General features: G+C 42.0%; 1 protein-coding gene across 1 annotated transcript in view; it reads left to right on the forward strand.

Annotated features, from left to right (window-relative positions):
* The window catches only part of LOC308105796 (protein unc-13 homolog C-like), a gene marked incomplete at its 5' end in the record, with an annotated part of 229,949 nt that overhangs the window by 130,797 nt on the left and 74,603 nt on the right, over positions 1 to 24,549 (forward strand). The window contains one exon of the mRNA XM_080456721.1: positions 3,872 to 3,957. Within this exon, the coding sequence (XP_080312847.1) occupies positions 3,872 to 3,957 (86 nt within the window). The remainder of the gene's footprint in view (positions 1 to 3,871; positions 3,958 to 24,549) is intronic.

Raw genomic sequence — 24,549 nt, forward strand, 5'->3', positions numbered from 1 at the left:
TGTTGTCATTTTAGATTTTAGCGTTGGCTATTAAAATTCATGTCCGACGGGGTGGCAAAGCTAATTGGGAGTGAAAAGGGAGTTCCAGTCAGAATATTGCGGGACTCAGGAGCTTTGTAAGAGAGGCTGCACTGCCTTTTTCTCCGGGTTCGGCAGATAAAAATAGCAGATATACAAGCTCACAGCGCGTCACTTCACGCCGCCCTGCGAGCTTGTACATCTGCTATTTTTGAACATTTTTTAAATCTTGAAAGTATGTGTTTAAATAATTTAGATTTTTTTACACAAATCTTCTCTTTTCTGGGGGTCTCTGGCACAAAATATTTTCTGATGGGGATATCCACAGGCCAATACATACAATACATCATTTTGGGCGTCCTTGACACGAACTTGAGAACTAACTGATCTAGAAGGCATTTTGTAGAATCGGGCCTCAGGTCTTAATGGGTTAAACCCCTCGGGCTCTGACATGTTGTGTTAATGTATATGTATGTATGTAGGTCGATGGAACAAAACAGGTTTTGATTAGTTCTTAGAAACACAGAGAGGAGAGCATCGCTGTCACAGGCGGCACGGCACTTCTTCGAGCGCGAGAATCATAATAAAGCTCACGAGATGCAAATAAACAGAGGTTGTTGTCGCCGCCGTGCGCTGTCATGACATATGTTTAAAAAGGTTCGCTCCAGGCTGTGATTGTCTAGCGAGCCTTGAACACACCGTGGGAGTATGAACGAAAGAACACAAGACAATAGAGGAAAGCCTGGGAGACAGAGAGAGGGGGGAGGGTAGAGGGAGGGAGGGAGGGAGGGAGGGGGAGATATACTGCAGACAAGAAGAAGAGAAAAAATATTGTTTACTGGGCGCTTTTTTTGGTTTTGTTTTTATTTGTCGCCAGTGAGGAGGATAAATCTTTTTTAGTTGTCACAGAGTTGGATGTTGTTCCACCACATAAAGGGCATGCCAGAGGTGGAGTTGAACAAAGCACTGGTGCTGAGTCGTGCGTATATTGTGTGTGTGTGTGCGTGTGTGTGCGTGTGTGCGTGTGCGTGTGCATGCGCTTGCGTGCGTGCGTGCGTGCGTGATTGTTTGCCCCGCAGAAACGTCCGCGCTGAGCAAATGATTACTGTTCTGGACGAAATAGTCCTGGCGATTGTGTTTGACAGGGGTGGTCTGTGTGTCGGGGGGGGGGGAAAGCGAAATGTTTCCGAGGAAATTGACCTTCCTGTGAAGCCGAGGCTCTCGTCGTTGTCGTCTGTAAATGTCCGCCCATCACCCCCCATGTGATGACACGGATAATTAAACCATTGATGTTAAAGGTTTGACTGGTAATCCATAGGCCTTCAAAATAACAATTTGCTCACCAAATGAGTCACCGCCTCTTTCTCTCTCTCTCTCTCTCTCTTTGTTGTCTCTCTCGCTGTCATTAGCTCTCATGCTGAGTTATACCAAAGACGGTGAGAGAAACTCTGACTCCCAAACGTTGATTGATTTCCTTGATTGACCAGAAGTACAGTATAGCAAAATGTTATGTATATTTGGCCGTGGACCCCCACCTGAAAAGGTTTTGTGCCAGGGACTCCCAGAAAAGAAGATTTGTGTTTTAAAAAAATCCAAAAATGTTCAAACATTTTTTCTTTTTTCTTTTTTTTTCAAAAATAGCAGGAACTTGTACATCTGCTCATTTTGAATGGCCAACGTATAAATGTATACACTGGTTAAAATGATCGTGACGCTTTGATTGATTGATTGATTGAAATTTTTATTAGGCAAAAGAATGTAAAACAACACAGTTACATTTATAATGCTTTTGTCTAAAAGGTCCGGCCAATGTACGCTATGTTAATTACTTTAGCTCGGGACCCCCCTGGACCCCTGGCGGTCCCCGGACCCCACTTTGAGAACCAATGCTGTAGCGATTCTCTTAATTTAAACGTAGAAGTGACCATAGAGCACAGACTATGACCGATTCCTTTTTGCTCCGAGGATCCAAGTGAATATTGGATCCATTCCTCACAAGCTCTCATGCTGTATTGTTCCAGACACTCTGACATTAAAATGGCTCCTTTTCAGACGGAACAAATTAGGAGGAAAACTATATTTGTTTTTCGAGAGCTGTCTGTGTGGACTTTAATGAGTTGAAGTTCACCTGAAGTGACCACGCTCACTTCAGGAAAGCGGAAATGTACACAGTGGTGGAAAAAGTACTACATTTCTTTACTTAAGTAAAAGTATCAATACGGCAATGTAGATATACTCTGTGAAGTCCCATATTCAAAATGTACTTGAGTAAAAGTATACTTTATAAATTATACTTAAAGTACAAAAAGTAAAAGTACTCATTGTATTTATACATTTTACAAGTTCAAAATGTATAAAAAATATTTTGAAAATAGTCGATCTACAAGCTCAGCTTGTGAGCTTGTAGATCTGCTATTTTCAAATGGCGGAAATATATATAGGGCTGAAGTGGTTAAAGGGATAGTTAACCCAAAACATTTATTTTTCCTATCGATTAGTCACCCCATGAAGACTTGAATTCATTATTCATTATTCATTATTTTTAGTATGAGACACAAAGGAGAGTCTTTGTGTCTCTGTGGGCTTAGGAATGCAAAAAAAAATGTCATTTTGGGATTGAACTATCCCTTTAATATATGTTTTGTAATAATAATAATAATCAAAATAATCAAAACAAGTTTTTATATAATTATAGTGGAGTGAAAGTACAATATTTGTCTCTGAGATGTAGTGGAGTAGAAGTAAAAGTAGTTACTGAAAATTGGAAGTACTCCAGTAAAGTAAAAAATACCTCAACATTTTACTTAAGTACATGTACTTGGTTATTTTCCACTACTGAATGTACACCACTTCGTACTATTGTCAAGGCATGGACTTGGCTATCTTGTCAATATATCAAGGATCTTTGGTTGTACTTAGTTGCACTGCGCGTTACGCGCTTGTAGATCAACTATTTTCACTGTGCGACACAGGCGCACACTACAAAGCATACTGTAAATCAGTGGTTCTCAAAGTAGGGTCCGGGGACCCCCAGGGGTTCCTTGAGGGGGTTCCCCACCAAAATGTGTTAATATAGCATATACATAGGCTATTTGAAAATAGACGATCTTTAAGCTCACAACGCATCACAAAGCGACGTGTTGTGAGCTTGTAGATCTGCTATTTTCAAAAAAATCTTGAAAAAAGGTGAAAACACTTTAACCACACAAATTATAGAGCAGTGGTCCGGGGACCACAAGTGGTCCTTGGGGGGGTACCAGGGGGTCCCGAGCGAAATGAGTTAACATAGCGTCAGAATCATTTTAACCACTTAGCTTTGGCTATTCAAAAATAGCAGATCTACAAGCTCATAGCGCGGCACCGAGTGCCGTGCTATGAGCTTGTATATCTGCTATTTTTGAAAAATCTTGAAAATGTCTGCATATCTTTGAATTTATTTATTTTTATTTTTAACTAAAATCTTTGCTTCTGGGGGTCCCTTTTCAGATGGGGGTCCGCGGCCAAATGTATATCAATTTAAGGGTCCTTGGCATGAAAAAGGTTGAAAGCCACTGTTATAGAGGGTCCCTATCAACAACAAAAAAAATCCACCACTGCTTTGAATCACGCCTTACAGAACGTCTCGGTTTCCCCTCCTCCCTCTCCCTTCTCCGTCGAAAAATAAAAGACGCGTTGAAATGGTGAGGAATTACAGTTTAGATTAGGAGCCTGCCTGCTGCCTCCACATCCGTCCTGCACATCTGGTAAGTGGTGGGGGTGTTGGAGGAGCCATCAGGCTGCCCAGCCGAGCGTGTTATTATTATGAGGGAATGAATGGCTCTTCATTTCAATTGTTTCAATCTTCTCTCGCCAGGTTCCCGCAGGAGCTGAACATGGGTAAGATCAGCGCCGAGATCACGTGGAACCTCTTCGCCCTGGATATGAAGTACGCCATGGAAGGTCAGTTGTGGGAAACGCATTGGGATTAATATTGTATGTGTGTGTGTGTTGTGGCTTCCAGGCCAACTCTGTTCAAGTACATCAATTATTGCAGGAAGGCATTAAAAACCTAAATAACATCGGCCACAACAAGACAACGCTTTATAAATAATAATGTATTGTAGGAAATATAAATGCATGAATAATTCTGTATAAAGAGCCCCCTCAGCTCCTCTGTGTGTTTGGGCATACTGTGTGTGTGTGTGTGTGTGTGTGTGTGTGTGTGTGTGTGTGTGTGTGTGTGTGCGTGTGCGTGTGTGTGTGTGTGCGTGTGCGTGCGTGTGTGTGTGCGCTCCTTTTTATGTGGGTTTTATAAATATTTAACCAATGTTAACTAAATAATAATCCATTGGAACACAGGTTATTTTTTTCCATGTACTGAAAAGTAACGGCTTTGGACACATGAGGAATTTAGTCACAAGCTGTTGTTAAAAAATGTCATTGGTTAAATATTTATAAAACCCACAGAAAGATGTAAAACCGTCATTCATTTATGGGAGAAAATAAATTAAAATGTGAATGCTGGAGATGTGAGGTTTCTGCCTGATATCGACAATGTATTTGTGTGTGTGTGTGCGTGATAGTGATTTAAGTGCACAAATGTATGTGTTGTATGTGGTGTGTGAGTGGTGTTTACCGGCTGCTATCTCAGTGTTGTTTATGGGCTATCTGTGGTCGGCTGTGTGCTGCTGCCTATCTACATTACACTACCATGCTCTCTCTGTATTGACCACTGCACAGACCCGACAAGTTGTTTTTAATCAAGCTAAACCATCGATCAACACTTCAACTACCCACCAGAGGATCTGTACAAGATACTGTGTGTGTGTGTGTGTGTGTGTGTGTGTGTGTGTGTGTGTGTGTGTGTGTGTGTGTGTGTGTGTGTGTGTGTGTGTGTGTGTGTATGTGTGTGTGTGTGTGTGTGTGTGTGTGTGTGTGTGTGTGTGAGATATTGTGATTTAAGTGCATGCATACAGTGTGTGTGTGCCAGCCTCATGGGACAGTTTACAGAGCAGTGCAATGGGGCTGCACTGTGTGACACTAACAGTAATAGGTATTGATAACAAATCATTGCCACAGTAGATTGCATAAGCTAAGAAGGGGCGGAGCTAGGCTCTCAGCACAGGCCCCATTCTGATTAATTGTATAATTCACGTGTAGAATAGCTACCTATGATACACAGCTTGTAGATCTGCTATATTAGACATTTTAGACAAGATGTTCGACCAAGACTAAAACTAGGACATTTTCTCCATGATTTTAGTTAGTTATAGTTTTTGTAAAAAAAAGAAAAGAAAAAGAAAGCAGGTTCTCAGTTGCAATACAATATTTCTAGCCTGGTTCCAGACCATAGACCCCGCCCTCTCTCTGAGTGAACTGCCTCTCTTGTCTGGTGTTGTAATGTGAACCTAGGATTTATTCGGTACAACATTTATTGTCCAATGAGAGGTGGGGGTGGGTCTAACGACAAGCCAATCAGATGATGTCAGATATAAGCGGATCTGTGGATCTCTTGTGATTGGTTTAGGGAAATTCTAATCCCCTCCCCCTTGTATTCGCCTACACTGGAGCCAATGTCAGACTGAAGCTCCACGCAGCTTCAGTCTGATAATTAGGCTACAATATTTCAGAACCATGGACTGGACAGCACCCACCCTTCACTCTACATCAGTGGTTCTCAACCAGTGGTCCAAGGAGGGGGTCCTTGGGGGGGGTACCAGGAGGTCCCCAGCAAAATTAGTTCACCATCATTTTAACCACTTAGCTTTGGCTATTCAAGAATAGCAGATCTACAAGCTCATAGCGCGGCACTCGGTGCCGCACTATGAGCTTGTATATCTGCTATTTTTGGAAAGATCTTGAAAATGTGTGCAAATCTTTGATTATATATATATTAAATTCTGATGGGGGTCCGCGGCCAAACGTATATCAATTTAGGGGTCCTTCACTCCAGCACCCTTCACTTTACATGTATCATTATGGTGAATGTTTCAGTACCATAGACAGCACCCTTCACTCTACATCCGTCATTATGGTGAATGTTTCAGTACTATGGACAGCACCCTTCACTCTACATGTATGTGGTGAATGTTTCAGTACTATGGACAGCACCCTTCACTCTACATGTATGTGGTGAATGTTTCAGTACTATGGACAGCACCCTTCACTCTACATGTATGTGGTGAATGTTTCAGTACTATGGACAGCACCCTTCACTCTACATGTATGTGGTGAATGTTTCAGTACTATGGACAGCACCCTTCACTCTACTTGCATCATGTGGTGAATGTTTCAGTACCATAGACAACCTGTCACTCTACATCAGGGGTGATGTACTGTCAGAGGGCAGACACCTCTTGTCTACGTATTTTATCTATCTACGTACTTGTTTTGGAAATTAATGCTATATAAAAAATAAAAAATAGCCGATCTACAAGCTGAAAACGTGTCGCAGTAGATCTGCAATTTTTGCTATTTTTTAATTGAAATCCTGAATTTGTTTTGCTACTTTTTAATTGGAATCCTGAAAAGTAACATTTTCATTTAAATTCAAATGCATTTAGTTATACTTATGTTAACTTTATGAACTTAAATACAAATACATTGGACATAAGAAAAGACAATAGAATTGTAATACTAGTCATTAAGCTACTAATATAGACTGAAGCAATTAAAGCGGGTCATGTTTCCATGTTTGGAATTGTAACAGCTGAAATCAACAATATATCAGTATTCCCATATTAACCTGCGGACCACATTGAGTGAAGGTGGGGGCCGCATGTGGCCCCCGGGCCGCCAGTTGCCCATGTATATTCTACATATATCATGTGGTGAATGTTTCACTACCATGGACAGCACCTGTCACTCTACATGTAGTCTCGGGTAGCCAGACAACTATTCCACAATCTCCGAATGCTATATATAGCTGGCTGTAACTACGCCTCCCAAAATCCGAGGCAGGAAACCGTCATTTGTTCGTCTTTTCTGTTCATTTTCTGTTCAATATATTTTGAAATATCTTTTCATTTGATCTTTTTATTTCCATTTCTGCTAAGCAGCAAGCTATATATGCTTAGATGATTTTGATCTATATTAGGATAAATCTGCACAACTGTTGAGGAAGTGGGGAGGAGGCGTCACATTTGCTTTGAGCTTCTGTGCTCCAGACTGTATGGAAGCCATTGAACATTGTGGGAGGCGACAGTCTGGCCACACGAGACTACTCTACATGGGGCGGCAGTGGCTTAGGGGTAGAGTGGCCGGCAGAGCGGCCGGATGGGAACCGTGAGGTTTCCAGTTCGATCCCGGGCTCCCCCCGAGTTAGTGTCGAAGTGTCCTTGAGCAAGACTCTGAACCCCTAATTGCTCCCGATGAGCAGGTTGGTGCCTTGCATGGTTTCCTCCGCCATCGGTGTATGAATGTGCGTGTGAATGGGTGAATGTAATGCACAATCTATGTAAAGGGCTTTGGATAAAAGCGCTATATAAATTTACCATTTACCATTTTACATGTTTAATCTGGTGAATATGTAAGCACCACCTCTGATGGACAGCGACAGACACACAGCCTCATCAGTGGTGGAAGAAGTACTCATATTATTTTTTTGTACCACAATGTGTAAATACTGCATTCAAAATGTGTACTTGAGTAAAAGAAAAAAAGCATTGGCATTAAAATACACATAGATGCATATAGAATGCAACAAACAAAATGACAAGCTACGTCGCCGTTGTGACAAATGAGTTTGTGGGGTTTTAGAACACTCTGTCTTGTCACGACTCATTTGTCATGGCGAGAAAGAGAACTTTGTATCCGTCACGAATCTTGCCAAATCCAAAGTACTCTTTAAACTCTAAACATTAAAAAAAGTAGATAAAGTAGATGTGGCGGTCTGCAACATTACAAGGCCTATTAAAAGATAAAGTAGGCATGGCGGTACAGCCAGGGGGTAGCGACGGACGCAGCTGCAACACAACTTGGTGAAATAAGCAACACAAGATCAGATCGATTCCAGGATACAATGAAATCAAATTATATATCCATTTTGGCATGTTTTTGTGTTTGTGTTGGAGATAAACATTGTGTTTTCTTTGGTCGGTATATCATCACTGAAAAAAATAGAATGACGGGAAAAAAATTAAAATAAGACTGTCCTAACCGAGCCCCTTGTGCGCCATGGGAGCTCTGTGACTGAAGCAAAGTGGTAAATGTGTACATTTGACAAAATTACCTCTTACACACTAATATTATCTTTTTTACTTTAACTCGGAGAGTGTACAAATGGAACTAAATGGATCCTATCCCATTTGTAACTCTGAGAGTGTACAAATGGAACTAAATGGATCCTATCCCATTTGTAACTCGGAGAGTGTACAAATGGAACTAAATGGATCCTATCCCATTTGTAACTCTGAGAGTGTACAAATGCCTACGGGTCCATTCGGTTCCATTTGTACACTCTCAGAGTTAAATTAACACTCAGGAGTCTACCGTGTCAAGAGTGTCCATTTATAATCGTCATGGAGTCATTTTTATTGTATTCACGCCAACAAGTCAAACAAAGTACGTCCAGCTCAGACATGGTGTGTTGTGTTTACATTGGCAGACAGGATGGGGGTCTGCATCTCTGTCAGAGCTGTGTTTTCCCCCGCTCTGTTATTGTATCAGTTCCACACAGCATCTGCCATCCATCACTCCCTGTCAGCCATGCCGCTACGCTGCCTCCAGTGAAAAGGAGAGTACAGTGCATTAACACTACATGTACCCTGAGACACGAGCACTGTGCTCTGTCTGTTGTCTGTGTGCACGCTGTGATCCCGTGGTTCCCAATGTTTTTCGCTCAAGACCCAAAAGAGAAATGAGTTGTTTTCCCCCGGGAACCAAACTAGTGAAAATAGCAGATCTACAAGCTTGTAGATCTGCTATTTTCACTACTTCTTAATTGAATATATATATATATATATAAACTGCCCACAAAAAGTTTGGAATCTTAACTTCGGTCAATTAAATCGGCCCTTTAATAATTGACAAATTAAACAAACGTGGCATCTTTCCATGGGGGCAGTGTTACTGCTTGGAGCATACACAAAGTCAACAGAGTTGCAAGACCCATTGCAGTGCGTTTCCATTCCTTGTTTGGCGACCCAGAGATCTCCTTCCTGAGGCTGGGTAGCCAGTTTCTGAAGTTGGTCTTAAACAGCTTCCTGGCCAAGTCAAGACACAGTTGAGTGCACCTCTCTGCTAGGGAGCACAATGTGCGGAGAGCCTCTGTGTATCCTGAGTACCTCTCCGGCCAAATAGGATTTTGCAAGCCCGTTTCTGAACTCTTTCCAAAACGGCCTTGCAAAATCATACAATACACTGACAACATGTCAGAGGTGCTCTATAGTGAACTGGTTTCCAACCTGGGGGCCGTGAGGATATTGCAAGTAGGCCCACAAATAATTGGAGAAAAAAATACACTACAATTTTATAAATAATATAACATTAATATTAAAACATAATAATGTTTTTTTAACCTTTAATTTTAAAACCTTTAAAATCAGTTCCACTGATCCAAACCGGAACACGATTGATTGATTGATTGATTGATTGATTGATATATTGATAGATCATTAAAATAAAGGTGTTCTGAAAACACGTACGCGGCGGCCCACACATCTGACCACTTAACACGGCAGATGGCAGGGCCAGTGACATACTGTAAATGGAGCATGGTGATAGTTCAGGCAGGTTCAAGGTGGTTCATTCTGATGGTTCAATCTAAAAGTGTACTTACTGTAAGTACAATACTCAAGTAAATGTACTTTGTTACTGCCTGTAGGTCAGTCACTTTCAACCTGGCGTCCTGATTTTTTGGTATTTTATTGTATTATGTACAAAAACATTTCAAAGAAAAAATAATATTAAATATATATTATAAACAAAAAATATATATTTAAATATCACAATTGACACAAATAGAGGAAAATAGCTGATCTAAAAGCTGGCATCGTCTGTGAGCTTGTAGATGCACTGTGCGCTTGTAGATCGACTATTTTCGCTGCACAACACCAATATATGATAAAGTATAAAATAGAGCTCAATAAAGTGGGCACACACACACACACACACACACACACACACACACACACACACACACACACACACACACACACACACACACACACACACACGGTGAGGCAGCTGTGATCAGACGATAGTGGGGATTGGTTTGAGGTCAAGGTTTGGGAATAATCCTGCTTTGTATGCGTGTATACATGCGTGTGTGTATATGTGTGTGTGTGTGTGGGGGGGGTTGTGTGTGTGTATACGTGTCGTGTGTGCGTGTGTGTGTGTGTGTGTATACGTACGTGCGTTGAAGGCAGAGAAGAGGAGCAGTAAAATCTCTTCCCAGCAATGTATCCTTGTCTCGACAGCAAACGCGTGCGTCCCCGTCCCCCCCTCTAAGGCCACTGAGTTGCTATGGCAACCAGGTGCCGAAACACTGATTATTCATGCACCGCACGCACATGCGCTTACTACACACGCGTGCACACACACAGACACAGACACTAACATATGCATGCAGACCACATAGCGATGCTGTCGGGGCAGAAACCATGTATTTCCACATTAAACGTTTCATGTTTTTTTTGTTGTAAATGAACGGCCACTTTGTCAAACAACAGTATCGTGCAAAAGTTTTTAAAATAGCCGATCTACAAGCTCACAACCAATGAAAAGTATTAACAAGAGCTTGTGACTAAATAATAACTGCATTGAATCCACTGGAACACAGGTTCTTTTTTTTTCCATTGCATGAAAAGTAACAGTTTTGGACATACAAGGTTTCCACCCGACAGCGACGGTATCATATAGGTTGATGCATTATTTACTGCTGCAGTTTAACCCTTTAAGACCGGGAACGCATCTGTGTCATTTTAGATTTCTTTGGCTATTGAAAAATAGCAGTGCCGCTCTATGAGCTTGTAGATCTGCTATTTTTTGAAAAATCTTGAACATTTGTGCAAATCTTTGAATATATATATTTTTAAAGCGTACATTTGTAACTCAAATCTTTGCTGCGGGGGGTCCCTGGAACTAAATATTTTTCATATTTTTTATTTTTTATATACATTTCTTAAAAAAAAAAAAAGGATTCAGAAAACATATTTAGAATTGGCCTCAAGTCTCAATGGGTTAATGACATGGTGAAATGTGATGCGTTATCGCCATGGGGAGGAGCTATGTATAGGAAATGTAATGTTGCATTACATGACATTGTGTGTTTGTGTGTGTGCTTGTGCGCGTGCGTGTGTGTGTGTGCATGCACGCGTACTCGTACAGTATACGTGGCTTTCATAACAAGTGTTACCAGAGGTGCCAGACCACACTTGCTTGCATGGGTGGGGTTGCATGTGTGTGGGCCGGCAGTAGTAGCTCAGGAGGTATAGAGCGGCCTCTTGGGAAACAGAAGGTTCCCGGTTTCGATCCCTGGCTCCCCCTGAGTTATTGTCGAAGTGTCATTGAGCAAGACACTGAACCCCTAACTGCTCCCAATGAGCAGGTTGGTGCCTTGCAAGGTTCCCTCCGTCATTGGGTTGTGAATGCAATGCACATTGTAAAGTGTGTTGGATAAAGGCGCTAAATAAACGCACCATTTGCCATTTGTGTGTGCATGTTAGCGCTTGCGTGTGTGTGTGTGTGTGTGTGTGTGTGTGTGTATGCGATGTGTATGCGTGTGCCGTGTGCTGAGGCAATGAGCAGCCAGAGAAACAGGGATCCCTGATGTCATCAAAAACCGCTGACATGGTGTTGATGATGTCCTGTACATGGGGGACAGACAGGCCCACAGACAAATAAAGATGTGTTGTGCATTGCTCTGTATAAGAATTGAGTTATAGTGTATGGCACCACTTACAGTATATCGGTGCAGCTGCACAGACGTGATGCAAACCTTCGCCAATCTGAAAAGTAGATTTAATAGAGGTTGGCCAATCAGGGAAGCTGATGCATACAGTACACACACACACACACACACACACACACACACACACACACACACACACACACACACACACACACACACACACACACACACACACACTCTCTTTCTAACAGGTCCTTAAAAGTGACTAATCGTGTTCTGACATAGTGGAGTAGAAGAATAAAGTATTGAAAATTGACATTTCCAAGTAAAGTCAAAATGGTACTTAAGTATCCACAAGTTTCCTAGGCTGTGTGGGCATCACTTCCTGTCGATTTAATTGGATACCATTGGATTTTATTGGATCAAATCGACAGGAAGTGATGCCCACACAGCCTAGGAAACTTGTGGATACGATCCTTGAATACAGATGGTGATCGCTGGTTTGAGAACAGTGCCATCTGGTGGATTAACACTGAAAACACGTCAAACACGTCAATGGCACTGAATGAGTTAAGATGGACACCACCAGGCAAACGAAAACCTTGGAGGCCCAAAACCACCTGGTGCAGAACTGTGACACAAGAGCTGGAACAGATGAACCTGTCATGGGGAGAGGCGCAACATGCTGCTATGGACCGAATGCAATGGAGAGCGCTCATTGAAGCCTTATGTCCCATAGGGTGCGAAGAGGAGTAAGAAAGTAAGTAAGTTACTTTCCACCAGTGGATATGTGTTGAGGATAACTGCTGTGAAACCCAGCACCATGCAGGCTCCTGTTCGATCACAGCAGCCTAGTCTCTGCCGGGAGCCAAAAGCTACTGTGTAGCAAAAACACAAGCAGCTGGAAGGATCAAACGAGCGGTAATTTAGCAGAAAGAGAAGTGCTCCTCAGAGGAACAAGACACGTCATGTTGTCCTTTAACCCATTCAATCCATTTTAGATTTCTTTGGCAGATAAAATTCAAATTTCAAAAAAGAAATGAACATTTGTGCAAAACTTTGAATATTTTTAAAGCGAACATTTGTAACTCAAATCTTTGAACAAAATATTTTACAAATTAAAAATATATATATTCAAAGATTTGCAAAAATATTCATGATTTTTCAAAAATAGGAGATCTACAAGCTCATAGCACTTGGTGCGCGCTATGAGCTTGTCTGATATATTTTTTTAAGAAATCTAAAATGACATTCTCCGTGAATGAAACGAGTGTTGTGATTGGTCAAAAAATATTTTTTCCGGGGAAAACACATACGACGGAAATCCTGTCCACTCAAGACTTCCGAGACGCTCGCTGGTTTAGGTCGTGACCAGGCTCTTCTCTTCGCAGATGAGTGAGGCTGGGAACGAGGCTAGCTCTTGATGAGGTGTGAAGATGTGAAGCTAACTAAATGACGAAAACCAAAATTAAAAATGAAAAGTCATAACTAAATATGTTTCAATACTTTATACTTCTACTCCACTACATCTCAGAGGTAAACGTTGTACTTTTTAGCTCCACACCAATTATTTGAAAACTGTAGTTAAAAGCTACTTTGTAGATTTAAAATGTGTTGATTTTGTAGGGAAATAGCAGATCTACAAGCTCACGACGTGTCGCATTGCAAGATGTTGTGACACTATTTTGTGACAATATTTGGTGACACTATTTTTGAAACTTAATTGAATTGATTAGTTCGATTTACTATTGTACCCCTGGACAGAATGACATGGGGGTTTTGCAAACAGAAAAAAGGTGAATGTGTCAGAGTCCAGTACAGTTCAGTCAAACATTTTGTCAACCATGAGAGGAGGTTACAGCAGGATTTCTATTACTGTAATTATGACCACTCAGTGCGTTGCGTGCACAGCACACTCACTCACTCACTGGACAGGACAGCAAGAGAAGCCCTGCGGCTGTGGGTGTGTGTGTATGTGGGTGTGTGTGTGTGTGTGTGTGTGGGGGGGGGGCACTGATGACAGCTTGCCTGGTAATGGAGGAGTCACAGATGCACGCCCAGTCACATTTCAGGACCTGTTAGAGTGTGTGTGTGTGTGTGTGTGTGTGTGTGTGTGTGTGTGTGTGTGTGTGTGTGTGTGTGTGCGTGCGTGCGTGCGGCCAAATGTCCTCACACAAGTATAGTACATTTTAGAGGTTAGGTTTAGCAGGTTGTAGTTCATCCATAATTTAGATTTCGTCTCTGTTGGGTGGAAACCTCATTTGTCCAAAACTGCTTTTTCAAAAGTAGCAGATCTACAAGCTCAAAACGCTCCGCTTGGCGCCGCGTTTCGAGCTTGCAGATCTGCTACTTTTGATACTTTTGTGCGACGCTGTAGTATGATCAAGTAGGGCGTTCATTTACGAAAAACACACAAGTTCAAATATGGAGATAAGAGGTTTCTGCCCGACAGCAGCGATTTAGGTGTGTGCCGGTGTCACACACCTAAAATAGCTGATCGAGTAATTGTGTGTGTGTGTGTGTGTGTGTATAACAGTACACGTGCATCCACATAATGCATTATGTATATGTAATGTGTGTCTGAGGTTTTCTCCCTCCGAATGTGTCTAATGAGGTCATCATAGTTCAGAGCCAGGAGGAGCCAGTGTCTTTGCTCCCCGCTCCTCCTTTCTCCTCCAACCAGACGGAATTAACTCACACTGACTTGTTTACATAAGACGATACACAGGAGTGATGGGACGGCTGGCTCTGTGTTGTGTGTGTGTGTGTGTGTGTGTGTGTGTGTGTGTGTGTGTGTGTGTGTGTGTGTGTGTGTGTGTGTGTGTGTGTGTGTGTGTGTGTGTGTGTGTGTGTGTTCATGCATGCATTTGTGAAAGAATGTACTGTGAGAAAAAGTGAGAAGAACAAAATAGATTATGAGCTTGCATGTATGTGCTTGTGAGAGAGTGCTTGTGTTTGCACGTGTGTGTGTGTGTGTCTGTGTGTGTGTGTGTGTGTGTGCGTGCGTGCGTGCATGCTCTTGCCCGTGTACTCGCATTACTTAATGAAGTCTTTGATGTATTCTCCACTTCCCGTTCGCAGTGCCTCTGGTGCCAGGGCCTCTGGCACAGCAAGGGATGCTGCTGCTGCTAATTTTAACATCTCTGTGTGCTCACGCACGTCTGCACACGTGCGTGAGAGAGACAGAGAGAGAGACACACACAGAGAGAGAGAGAGTTGGGAGTTATGATGGAATTACAAAGTCATAAAAGGACTGAGAGAACCATAGAGACATGGCAGAGATGAGCCCGTTTCATACAAAAAGAGGCGATCTACAAGCTACAGTAGCAACGCGTCGCGGTGTGATGCATAGTGAGCTTGTAGATTGCCTCTTTTCGGCAGCCAACACTGGCGTGCAACTGAGTATAAATCTGGTTTATAGAGGGGCCAAGAGGCTAATAATAGTCACTGTCAGTGGTGTAAAGTAACTAAGTACATTTACTCAAGTACTGTACTTAAGTGCAATTTTGAGGTATTTTTACTTTACTGGAGTATTTCCAATGTTCAGTACTTTTACTTCTACTCCACTACATCTCAGAGGCAAATATTGTACTTTTCCCTCCACTACAATTATTTGACAGCTTTAGTTACTTGTTACTTTTGATTGTTATTACAAAACATACATTAACCACTTAAGCCCTATATACATTTTGGCCATTTGAAAATAGCCGATCTACAAGCTCACAATCTACAAGCGACGCATTGTGAGCTTGGAGATCGGCTATTTTCAAAAGATTTTTATACATTTGAAAATGTGTGAAACGGGACATTCTGCATAATGAGTACTTTCTACTTTTGGTACTTTAAGTACATTTTGATAGCAATACTCTTGTACTTTTACTCAAGTACATTTATAATTACAGACTTTTACTTGTAACAGAGTATTTCTATATTGCAGTATTGATACTTTTACTTAAGTACAAAATGTGAGTACTTTTTCCACCACTGGTCAGTGTGATGATAGGAGAGAGAGAGACGGAGGAAGATGAAGACGGAACACAGAGAAAAATGTATAAGAGTGATTGACACCCAGAATGATGGAGAGAATGATGGCGACCCTGATAAGAAGACAGAACAACAGTTTGGGCAGATGGTACTGAACCATACAGTGGTGTTAAAAGTACTCAAATCTTGTACTTAAGTAAAAGTATCAATACTGCAATGTAGAAATACATTGTAAAAGTTACAAGTTACAAGTAAAAGTCTAGAATTCAAAATCTACTTGAGTAAAGGTACAAAAGTATTGGTATCAAAATGCACTTAAAGTACCAAAAGTGAAAGTACTAAAATGTTTGAAAATAGCAGATCTACAAGCTCACAACGCGCCGCGAGGCGTTGTGAGCTTGTAGATTGGCTATTTTCAAATAGCCTAGGTATAAAATAGGGCTTAAGTGGTTAATGTATGTTTTATAATGTAATAATTTATATCTGCAAAGTAACTAGTAACTAAAGTTGTCAAATAATTGTAGTGGAGTAAAAGTACAACATTTGCCTCTGAGATGTAGTGGAGTAGAAGTAAAAGTATAGAAAATTGGAAATACTCCAGTAAAGTAAAAGTACCTCAAAATTGTACTTAAGTACAGTACTTGAGTAAATGTACTTAGTTACTTTACACCACTGATACTGAACCATACCACTGCTCTGCTGGTCCGTATATAGCTCTGTCCTGCCACAGGGAGAGAGAGACAGACAGACAGACAAATCTGGCTCAGATGAGCACATCCTCTGAATATCCACTCTGGTTTCATTTCATCAGATAAGAGAGAAGGGCTTGCCATCGCTTCGGCATGACTCAGAATTTGATGCGTCTGTTTGTTTGTTTGTTTGTTGTGTATGTGCGTTTGGCGGCGTGTGAGCGTTATTTGTGCATGTTTGAGAGACAGTGAAATAGGATGGTAGCCTAAGGGAAGAGAGGCTTAAGGAAGAGGGACTGCTGCTTTGGGAGTTTAGGTTTCGGAGGTTGGACTCGGTGTTAAAAGAAAAACAAAATAGTTCTGTGAGTCGGCTTAGTAGGAACGATATATCTGGATCTGAAACATTAATGGAAGGGAAGTATTCGCCTCTTGAATCAGAGGGAAGCCGTAACGGCTCCTTTGGGAGTTTAGATTGAGGCAACATTAACAAGTGAAAGAGTCCCGCAACGTAATTTAATATCAACACTGTCTTTGGCCATGTTATAAAATATCTTAAAAGGAGCCAAGAGAGGAGAGGTGCTTTTGAGAGCAAACTGAAGCACACATCCGTGGCGCTTGACTCTTTCACTGCCAGATTAAATGCATGAATCAATCGCCCATGCACTGCCAGCGATTTTAGGTTTTCCTTACCTTTTCAACTAGTCACAGAATATTTCAATCCAGTATGATCGATCCCTTGATGCTGTCGCTAAACATGGAGGGTTTCACTGTGCTTCCACGAGAAGAAAAATGCAGGGAGAAAAAAAGAAAAAAAGATACAGCTGTCTCCCCAAATATGCTAAGCAGGAAGTCAATATTTCGATCACGTGATCTCCTGGATCTGTGCGACTTGAGGATGAAAATGTTCACTTGTGTGTTAGAGAACAGCGCCATCTGGTGGAAAACCACTGAAAACAAAAAACAAAAACGTCTTTGGCACGCTGGACTTTTGGAAAAAAACGTCGTAAAAGTCGTACTTGGCAGTGAAATAGTTAACTCATTGTTAAAGCCCCTCTCCACATTGTGAGGTTTAAATCCTTCTATAAATGTATTCATGTTGTTTACTCCCCTGAAATACATCCCTTAAAGAGCTTTACAATACCTATTGATTTGCTCTCTTTGCCCTCTTTTAGAATTTCTTATCCTATGAATTCTGAATGCGTTTGATCCTCCAGAGTTTGGGTAGAGTATCCACAGAGAGCCCACACACAAATGCCACATCACTTGATAATTGGTTATTGAGTTCTGTAATAGTATTCTCAACCTGCAGTGCAAAGTAACTAGTAACTAAGTTTTCAAATAATGATAGTGGAGTAAACCCTCCAGGGGTCCTTGATGGGGTTCCAGGGGGGTCCCCAGCTAAATTATTTAACATCAACAGTTAAACCACTTGAACCCCATCGGTTGTAGATCTGCTTTTTTCAAGCAAACATTTTAAGGGGTAGTTCACCCCCAAAATGACTTTTTTTCTATCGATTACTCACCCCATGGACACTTGAATTCATGGATAATAATTTGATGACCGGCAGCGGTTCCGTACGGAGACACAAAGGAGACTCTTTGTGTCTCCATACGGAACCGCTGCCGTTTTTTGGGGGATCCTTGACATGAAAAAGGTTTGAGAACCGCTTCTGTAAAGGACCACACAGGGTTTGTACTGTGCGCTGTCCCCCTCTCAGCTTTCCCGTTTGTCGCAGAAAAAAATGGCCCCACTCCCTTTTTCAAGAAGGGAAGAGACAGTAATACAATATCAAAGGTTGATGCAGTCACACTTCGCAGCGCAAACCAGCTCCTTAATGAAGTTCCGTACACTTCCATATATCCACCATGCAGTGGAGTGATATAACGGTCTAGTTTTTTAAATGCGGCGCTTCCCCAAGCGTGTCATTAAGGATCTAATGTTCTTGCAGCGCAGTAAACACATATTTTGTAGCCCACTGGTGCAGCCTAAATTGTTTAATCAAATTTCGTTTTCAATTTCTCCGACAACACTCCCCTCCCCCGGGCACGGCTTGGTGGGATTGTTTGTCTACATGGTTGTTTACGAGAGGTTGTGCTGTGGCATGTTTGCGCGGCGCTTCCATCGCAACCGTAGAACGTCTGATTTGAATCAAGCCGAGTCTGACGGCAATTAGATTAGTATCGTTGTCGCTGTAGGGCCTAAACCTTGTTACGTCCAAAAGCGTTACTTTTCCAGGGAATGGTAAATGACATGTGTTCCAATGCATCCAATGTAGATATTATCTCGCAAAGCTCTTGTCAATACTTTTCATTATATTTCGCTGCTGTCGGGCAGAAACCTCCTATCTCCATATTCAAACTTTTTGTGTTTTTTCGTAAATTAACGCCCTACTTAATACACTAAGTGTCACAAGCAGATATACAAGCTCGAAGCGTTTTGAGCTTGTGGATCTGCTACTTTTGCTGTTTTTGAATTTAAATCATGAAAAGTAACAGTTTTGGACATAATTAGGTTTTCGACAGAGACGATATTTATCACACTCACAGACACACTTCCACGTTCAATTCTTTTTTTCAAAAACAGCCGATCTACAGTACAAGCTCACAGCACATCGCAATGCGTTGTGGGCATGTAGATGTTGCTTGTATTTTCGCTAATTCTGCGCGACACTCGTATGACGAAGTAGTAGGGCATTAATTTATGAAAAAGAAACGTCAACTAAAAAACATACAACTTTGACATATTATGGAGATACAAGGTTTTTGTATCTAATAATTATCTCTCAGAGCTGCTTCTCAACATGGCAGCATGTGTGCTAAAGCCCTCATCTCAACTCACTGTCTGGTCTGTCTGCTTGTTTGTCTGTTTGACAGTGTTTATTTATTTTGCTGGCAAAGAGGCACAGAGGATGCATTATCATGGAACACAGCTGTTGTCCCAATGCCAGAAATCCAGGAGTGCTTTTTTACAAATATTGTTCAGTAGAATGCATTGTATTTATAATATGCTCGTTTAGAGTGTCCAAATAAACCTTTTCATTTATTTATTCATTAATTGAATTTGTTTGAGCGGAGGAGTGCTTTGGATATCGTCTATGTTGGGTGCATATTGTCCGAGTATTATAATATTATAATATAATATATATATATATAAAAAATGGAAATACTCAAGTAAAGTAAAGCTACCTCAAAATTGTATCTACGACATACAGTACTTGAGTAAATGTACTTAGTTACTTTCCACCACTGCTTGTGGTGTTATAATAGCCATACCAGTGGGCCCTGTAATTGAACCGCCGTGGGCTGTACAATGGAGCTGCATTAGTAGACTCTGTCATGGAGCTGCGTTGGTGGCAGAGCTGCATCAGTGGGCCTGTATAGTGGATGGATGGCCGTCAGCAGGCCAGGAGACACAATGTGTCCAAAAGCATCAGGACTGCATAAAGAGCTATTGTGTTGCAGCCGCTCTGTTCTCTGAGCCTTTGGACTGTATCGTCGTTGTCTACAACCGAAACCTTGTATCTCCATATTTCTACGTTTTTTTTTGTTTTTGTTTTTTTGTAAATCAATTACCTTTTTCTTCATGCAACAGTGTTGCACATAAGTATAGCAGGATTAGCCGATCTACACGCTCACAATGTGTCGCGTTGTGATCCGATGTGAGCTTGGAGAGTCTGTGGGTTTTAGTAATTAACTAATGATGAAACGTATTAGCGTGAGCTTGTGGCTAAAATGATTTCTACATTGGATCACAGGTTATTTTTTTATTTTTCTCCATGTCCTGAAAATGTATCGCTTTGGACGTACGAGGTTTCCGCCCTGACAGCGATGATATTATATCGCTGCTGTCGGGCAGAAACCTTGTTTCTCCATATTTTAACTTTTTACATTGTTTTGGTAAATTAACACCCTACTTGATCACACTACAGCGTCACACAAAATCAAGCTTGTAGATCTGCTACTTTTGCCATTTTTGCATTTGAATCCTGAAAAGTACCAGTTTTTGGACATACAAGGTTTCCACCCGACGGAGACGATAGTCAGGCCACATGTCAGCGGTCCCCCTTTGACGCGGCTTAGCGGACCCCTTTGACTGAAGTAGGTCAGACCCCTATGTGAAGGAATTATGTCACTGAGCTCTATATACTGGCCTTGTCTGTCATTGTGATCCTCATGGCTGTCCCTCGGCATATCTGGCCTTTCACAAGGCTCATAGATTCATAAATCAGAGTGCGGCGATGAATCGCGGCGGGACATAATTTTCGGGCGGGGTGCGGGGGGGGGGAATTTAAATCAATGAGGCAGAGAAGTGAGCGAGTCCCCTCTGAGTCTTGTCTGTCCCTGTGGGCTCAGTCAAGACAAGATGACATCCTCACCAGGGACCCCCTGAGCCGATCTGTCCCTCATTAAAGCCCCCCGATGTTACCACCAGTAAGACAAACATACACACCAGCGCACACATGCATACCATGTACACATGGCACACACGCGCATGCTCAATTAATACGCACGGAACATTCGATAACACACATAACCACACAAGGGCAGGCACACACACACACACACACACACACACACACACACACACACACACACACACACACACACACGCGCACACACACACGCACACGCACACACACACACACACACACACACACACACACAGACACTCACACACACACAGAGATGGGTCCCAGGAGGTTGGATTTGGATTTGCATAAACAGTCCAGTGTAAATACAGCAGCGCTGACTCTGCTACTATCATACTTGCATATGATATCCATGAAGTTCAGCCATGAAGGTGAATTTCACCATGGAAATAGCAGTATAGCAAATATATACACAAGCTTTGCTTTTACAAAATTAATGTATAATTGTTACACATGAAAATAAATCAATGTCACGGTTACAGCCGTTCAGAATTAAACTTAAAAATATAAAATGTTGTACGTTTTGCTTTGTGGAAATAATCAATGCTGACTGATCCCCCCACCAGCTTGTCTGCTCTTGTTCTACGCGCCGCATGGCAGCAGATTCTGACGGGGAGCGGTATCTTTTGAAACAGTCCTCCCCTGCTGTCTCCATCACCAATGGCCTGCAGGATGCCGTTCTCATTAACTGTTCCTACCTCTATACATTTACAAACAGCAATGCACTGTAATTCATATTATTGTCGCTGTCTTGTATGTCTAAAATTACTTTTCAGGAAACAGGGATAAAGAGCCTGTGTTCTTATGGATCCAGTGTAATTTAGTCACAAGCTCTTGTTAATACTTTTCATTTGCGAGGTGCGCGTGACGTCTTTAAAATAGCGTCCCACCAGAGATAGATTCACCAATGCAACACTGTTAAAAAGTCACAAAATGCATGAAAGATTAGACATAACTTTATGTAAGATATCCCACAAACCTTGCCCGCAAAGGGGGTGCAGAATTACAGTCCTTTTGTATAGAATCACCTTTTTATGACTTCAGAGCGAGTTGTGATGGAGAGTTCTAGGCCCTTTACAACCTCATGAATGAATAACCATTACGCTGGGTGCTTATTTCAGACCTGGACGGAATGGTGTTGGGGTCAGCCCTGGTTCAGAGCCTGAACCACAAATCCTGTGACATTTATAGGGGGTGGTATTGGAGATGGGATAAATGTCCTTTCAGCACATTTTAAATGTATCTCTACGTTCAACACACATTAGTGTTTGAACTGGCTAAGGATGGGTGTACACAGAGACAGGTTAATGTGATTCCTCCTAATCAAGCAGTAAATTATTAAAGATGCACCGTGTAAATGTCTTGTTCAACCCCCCCGGATTTGAACCCTCCTGTGCAAGTGCTGGATTTTTTTTTAATATATATTTTTGGGGCTTTTTATGCCTTTATTGATAGGACAGTAGGCTGACAGGAAATGGGGAGAGAGATGAGGGGGAGACACCCAGCAAAGGTCGTCGGGATCGGGAGTCGAACCCTCGACACGCTGTCAAGCTGGATTACCAGCGTATGTGGTATCCGCCTGGACCGCTAGGCCGGCAAGTGCTGGAATTTTAACCACTGAGCCAATACAAGCCCATGCCTGCTTGCTCTGGGGAGAAATAGAATTTTGACCAGGCACAAGATCTAAATGTCTCAATAGAAGAGCAGGGAGATCGAGTACAGCCACCCCAACTGTATAGGTTATGTTGCGTTGGGACAAAATAACATTTTATTCAATAAAAGGAAATACATAATTGAGCTTTAATTTTGGCAATAGAACTGGTCTAGATCTGAAGGAATGAAGTGTATTATTTTTGTTGAAGTAAAGTCGATAGGGAATAAACTGTGAAGAACAAAACAGAACAAAAATATCATGATTAATTTAAATATAAATAGGTGATCAAATAAAGTACAAGAGACAAGGGTATATAGCCAGACAGCATGGGAGAGTGTTTAAATAAGATGGAGGAAAGAACACAAGTACATTGTGTCAGAATACATATGAGAATACACACAACCATGCAAACGAACGCAGGCACGCACGCACACACACGTGCGCCCCCAAGTGTGTCATCAGTTCTGAACGTGTCTCCTTCAGCCTGTGTAAACAGTACCAGTTACAGTAACCTGTACAGTGTACACACACTTTTCAAACAGAGCACCTGCTGACCACTGATTTCTGTCTCCCAACCGTCCTCTGCCTGCTTCCACGAGGTTGTGTGTGTGTGTGTGTGTGTGTGTGTGTGTGTGTGTGTGTGTGTGTGTGTGTGTGTGTGTGTGTGTGTGTGTGTGTGTGTGTGTGTGTGTGTGTGTGTGTGTGTGTGTGTGTGTGTGTGTGTGTGTGTGTGTGTGTGTGTGTGTGTGTGTGTGTGTGTGTGTGTGTGTGTGTGTGTGTGTGTGTGTGTGTGTGCGCGTGCGTGCGTGCGCGCGCGCGCGTGCTCTTTTCATTACACGTGGTGGTAAATACGGTCAGTTTTGTGTCGGGCAGGGGAGATGGGATGTGTGTGTGTGACGTATTTCCACAGTGTGTGCCTTTCATTATAGGTGTGACCCAGAAGTCTCAGCAGGACATACAGAGGTGATTTTGTGTGCGCACTTGACCTGTGTGCGTTTGAAAGTATGCCACCACACGTGTGTGCAGTAGGCACACTGCTGTGAATGTGTGTCTGCTGTCTGTCTGCACGTGTGTGTGCGGGCAATACGAAGGATAAGCTAACTGTGTGACTGTGTTATGACATTGAAGTGCCAGTTTGTGCTCAGATATTACACACCATTAATCGTAGTCTAGACTGTAACTGTATTTTGACAAATCAAACACAGGTGCTAAATGATTGGCATGAGATGTGTCACCATCTCACTGTCACACAGCTGAAGAGGGGCAGGAGCATCCACACTGAACAGTAATCAAGGGCAGAGTTATATTTATAGTGATAAATGATGAGGCGTTTTCCATTTGCCCGTTGGTGTTATTGTGGTTATTGGCACGGCTCTGTAATGTCTGTAACATGACTGTTGGCCAATCACAATGCGTGGCTGGAATTAGCTGTTATACATAATGCAAGATATATGCAATGAGAGTGTTAGCTGCATGGAGACAGATTAGTTAAGGACTTACAGTAATAGTGGTTCAAGAGAAATGAAAGAGTATGGGAGTAGGTACAGTATCTGTATGTGTGCGGTTAGCTCAGTCGTGCACTTTCCATTTGGACCGCCAGGTTGTCGGTTCAATCCCAGGAACTGCCTGCAACTGAGTGTACGAGTAGCACAGCTCGGGTAAATAATGTTGTGTAGCAAGTACTAGGACCATGGTGTTGTTGCACTCCACCTCAGCAATCTATCTCCCAGAGAGCACATTGAAAACGGGATAGACACCCTTGCTACCGAGAATAAGCCACTTACTTACTTACAGTATCTGTATTGGCAGATACACAAGGCAGCATTATCGGTGTTGTTGGAAATGAAGAAGACGTATGGAGTACTGGTTAAGAGTAAGCACAAATCCAAACCTCATTTCTGAGAAGTAGGTATAGTTCTTCATTAAGTACAGACTCACTTGGAG

Source organism: Gymnoscopelus braueri (assembly GCF_963280865.1).
Source record: "Gymnoscopelus braueri genome assembly, chromosome: 1".
NCBI classification, from domain to species: Eukaryota; Metazoa; Chordata; class Actinopteri; order Myctophiformes; family Myctophidae; genus Gymnoscopelus; species Gymnoscopelus braueri.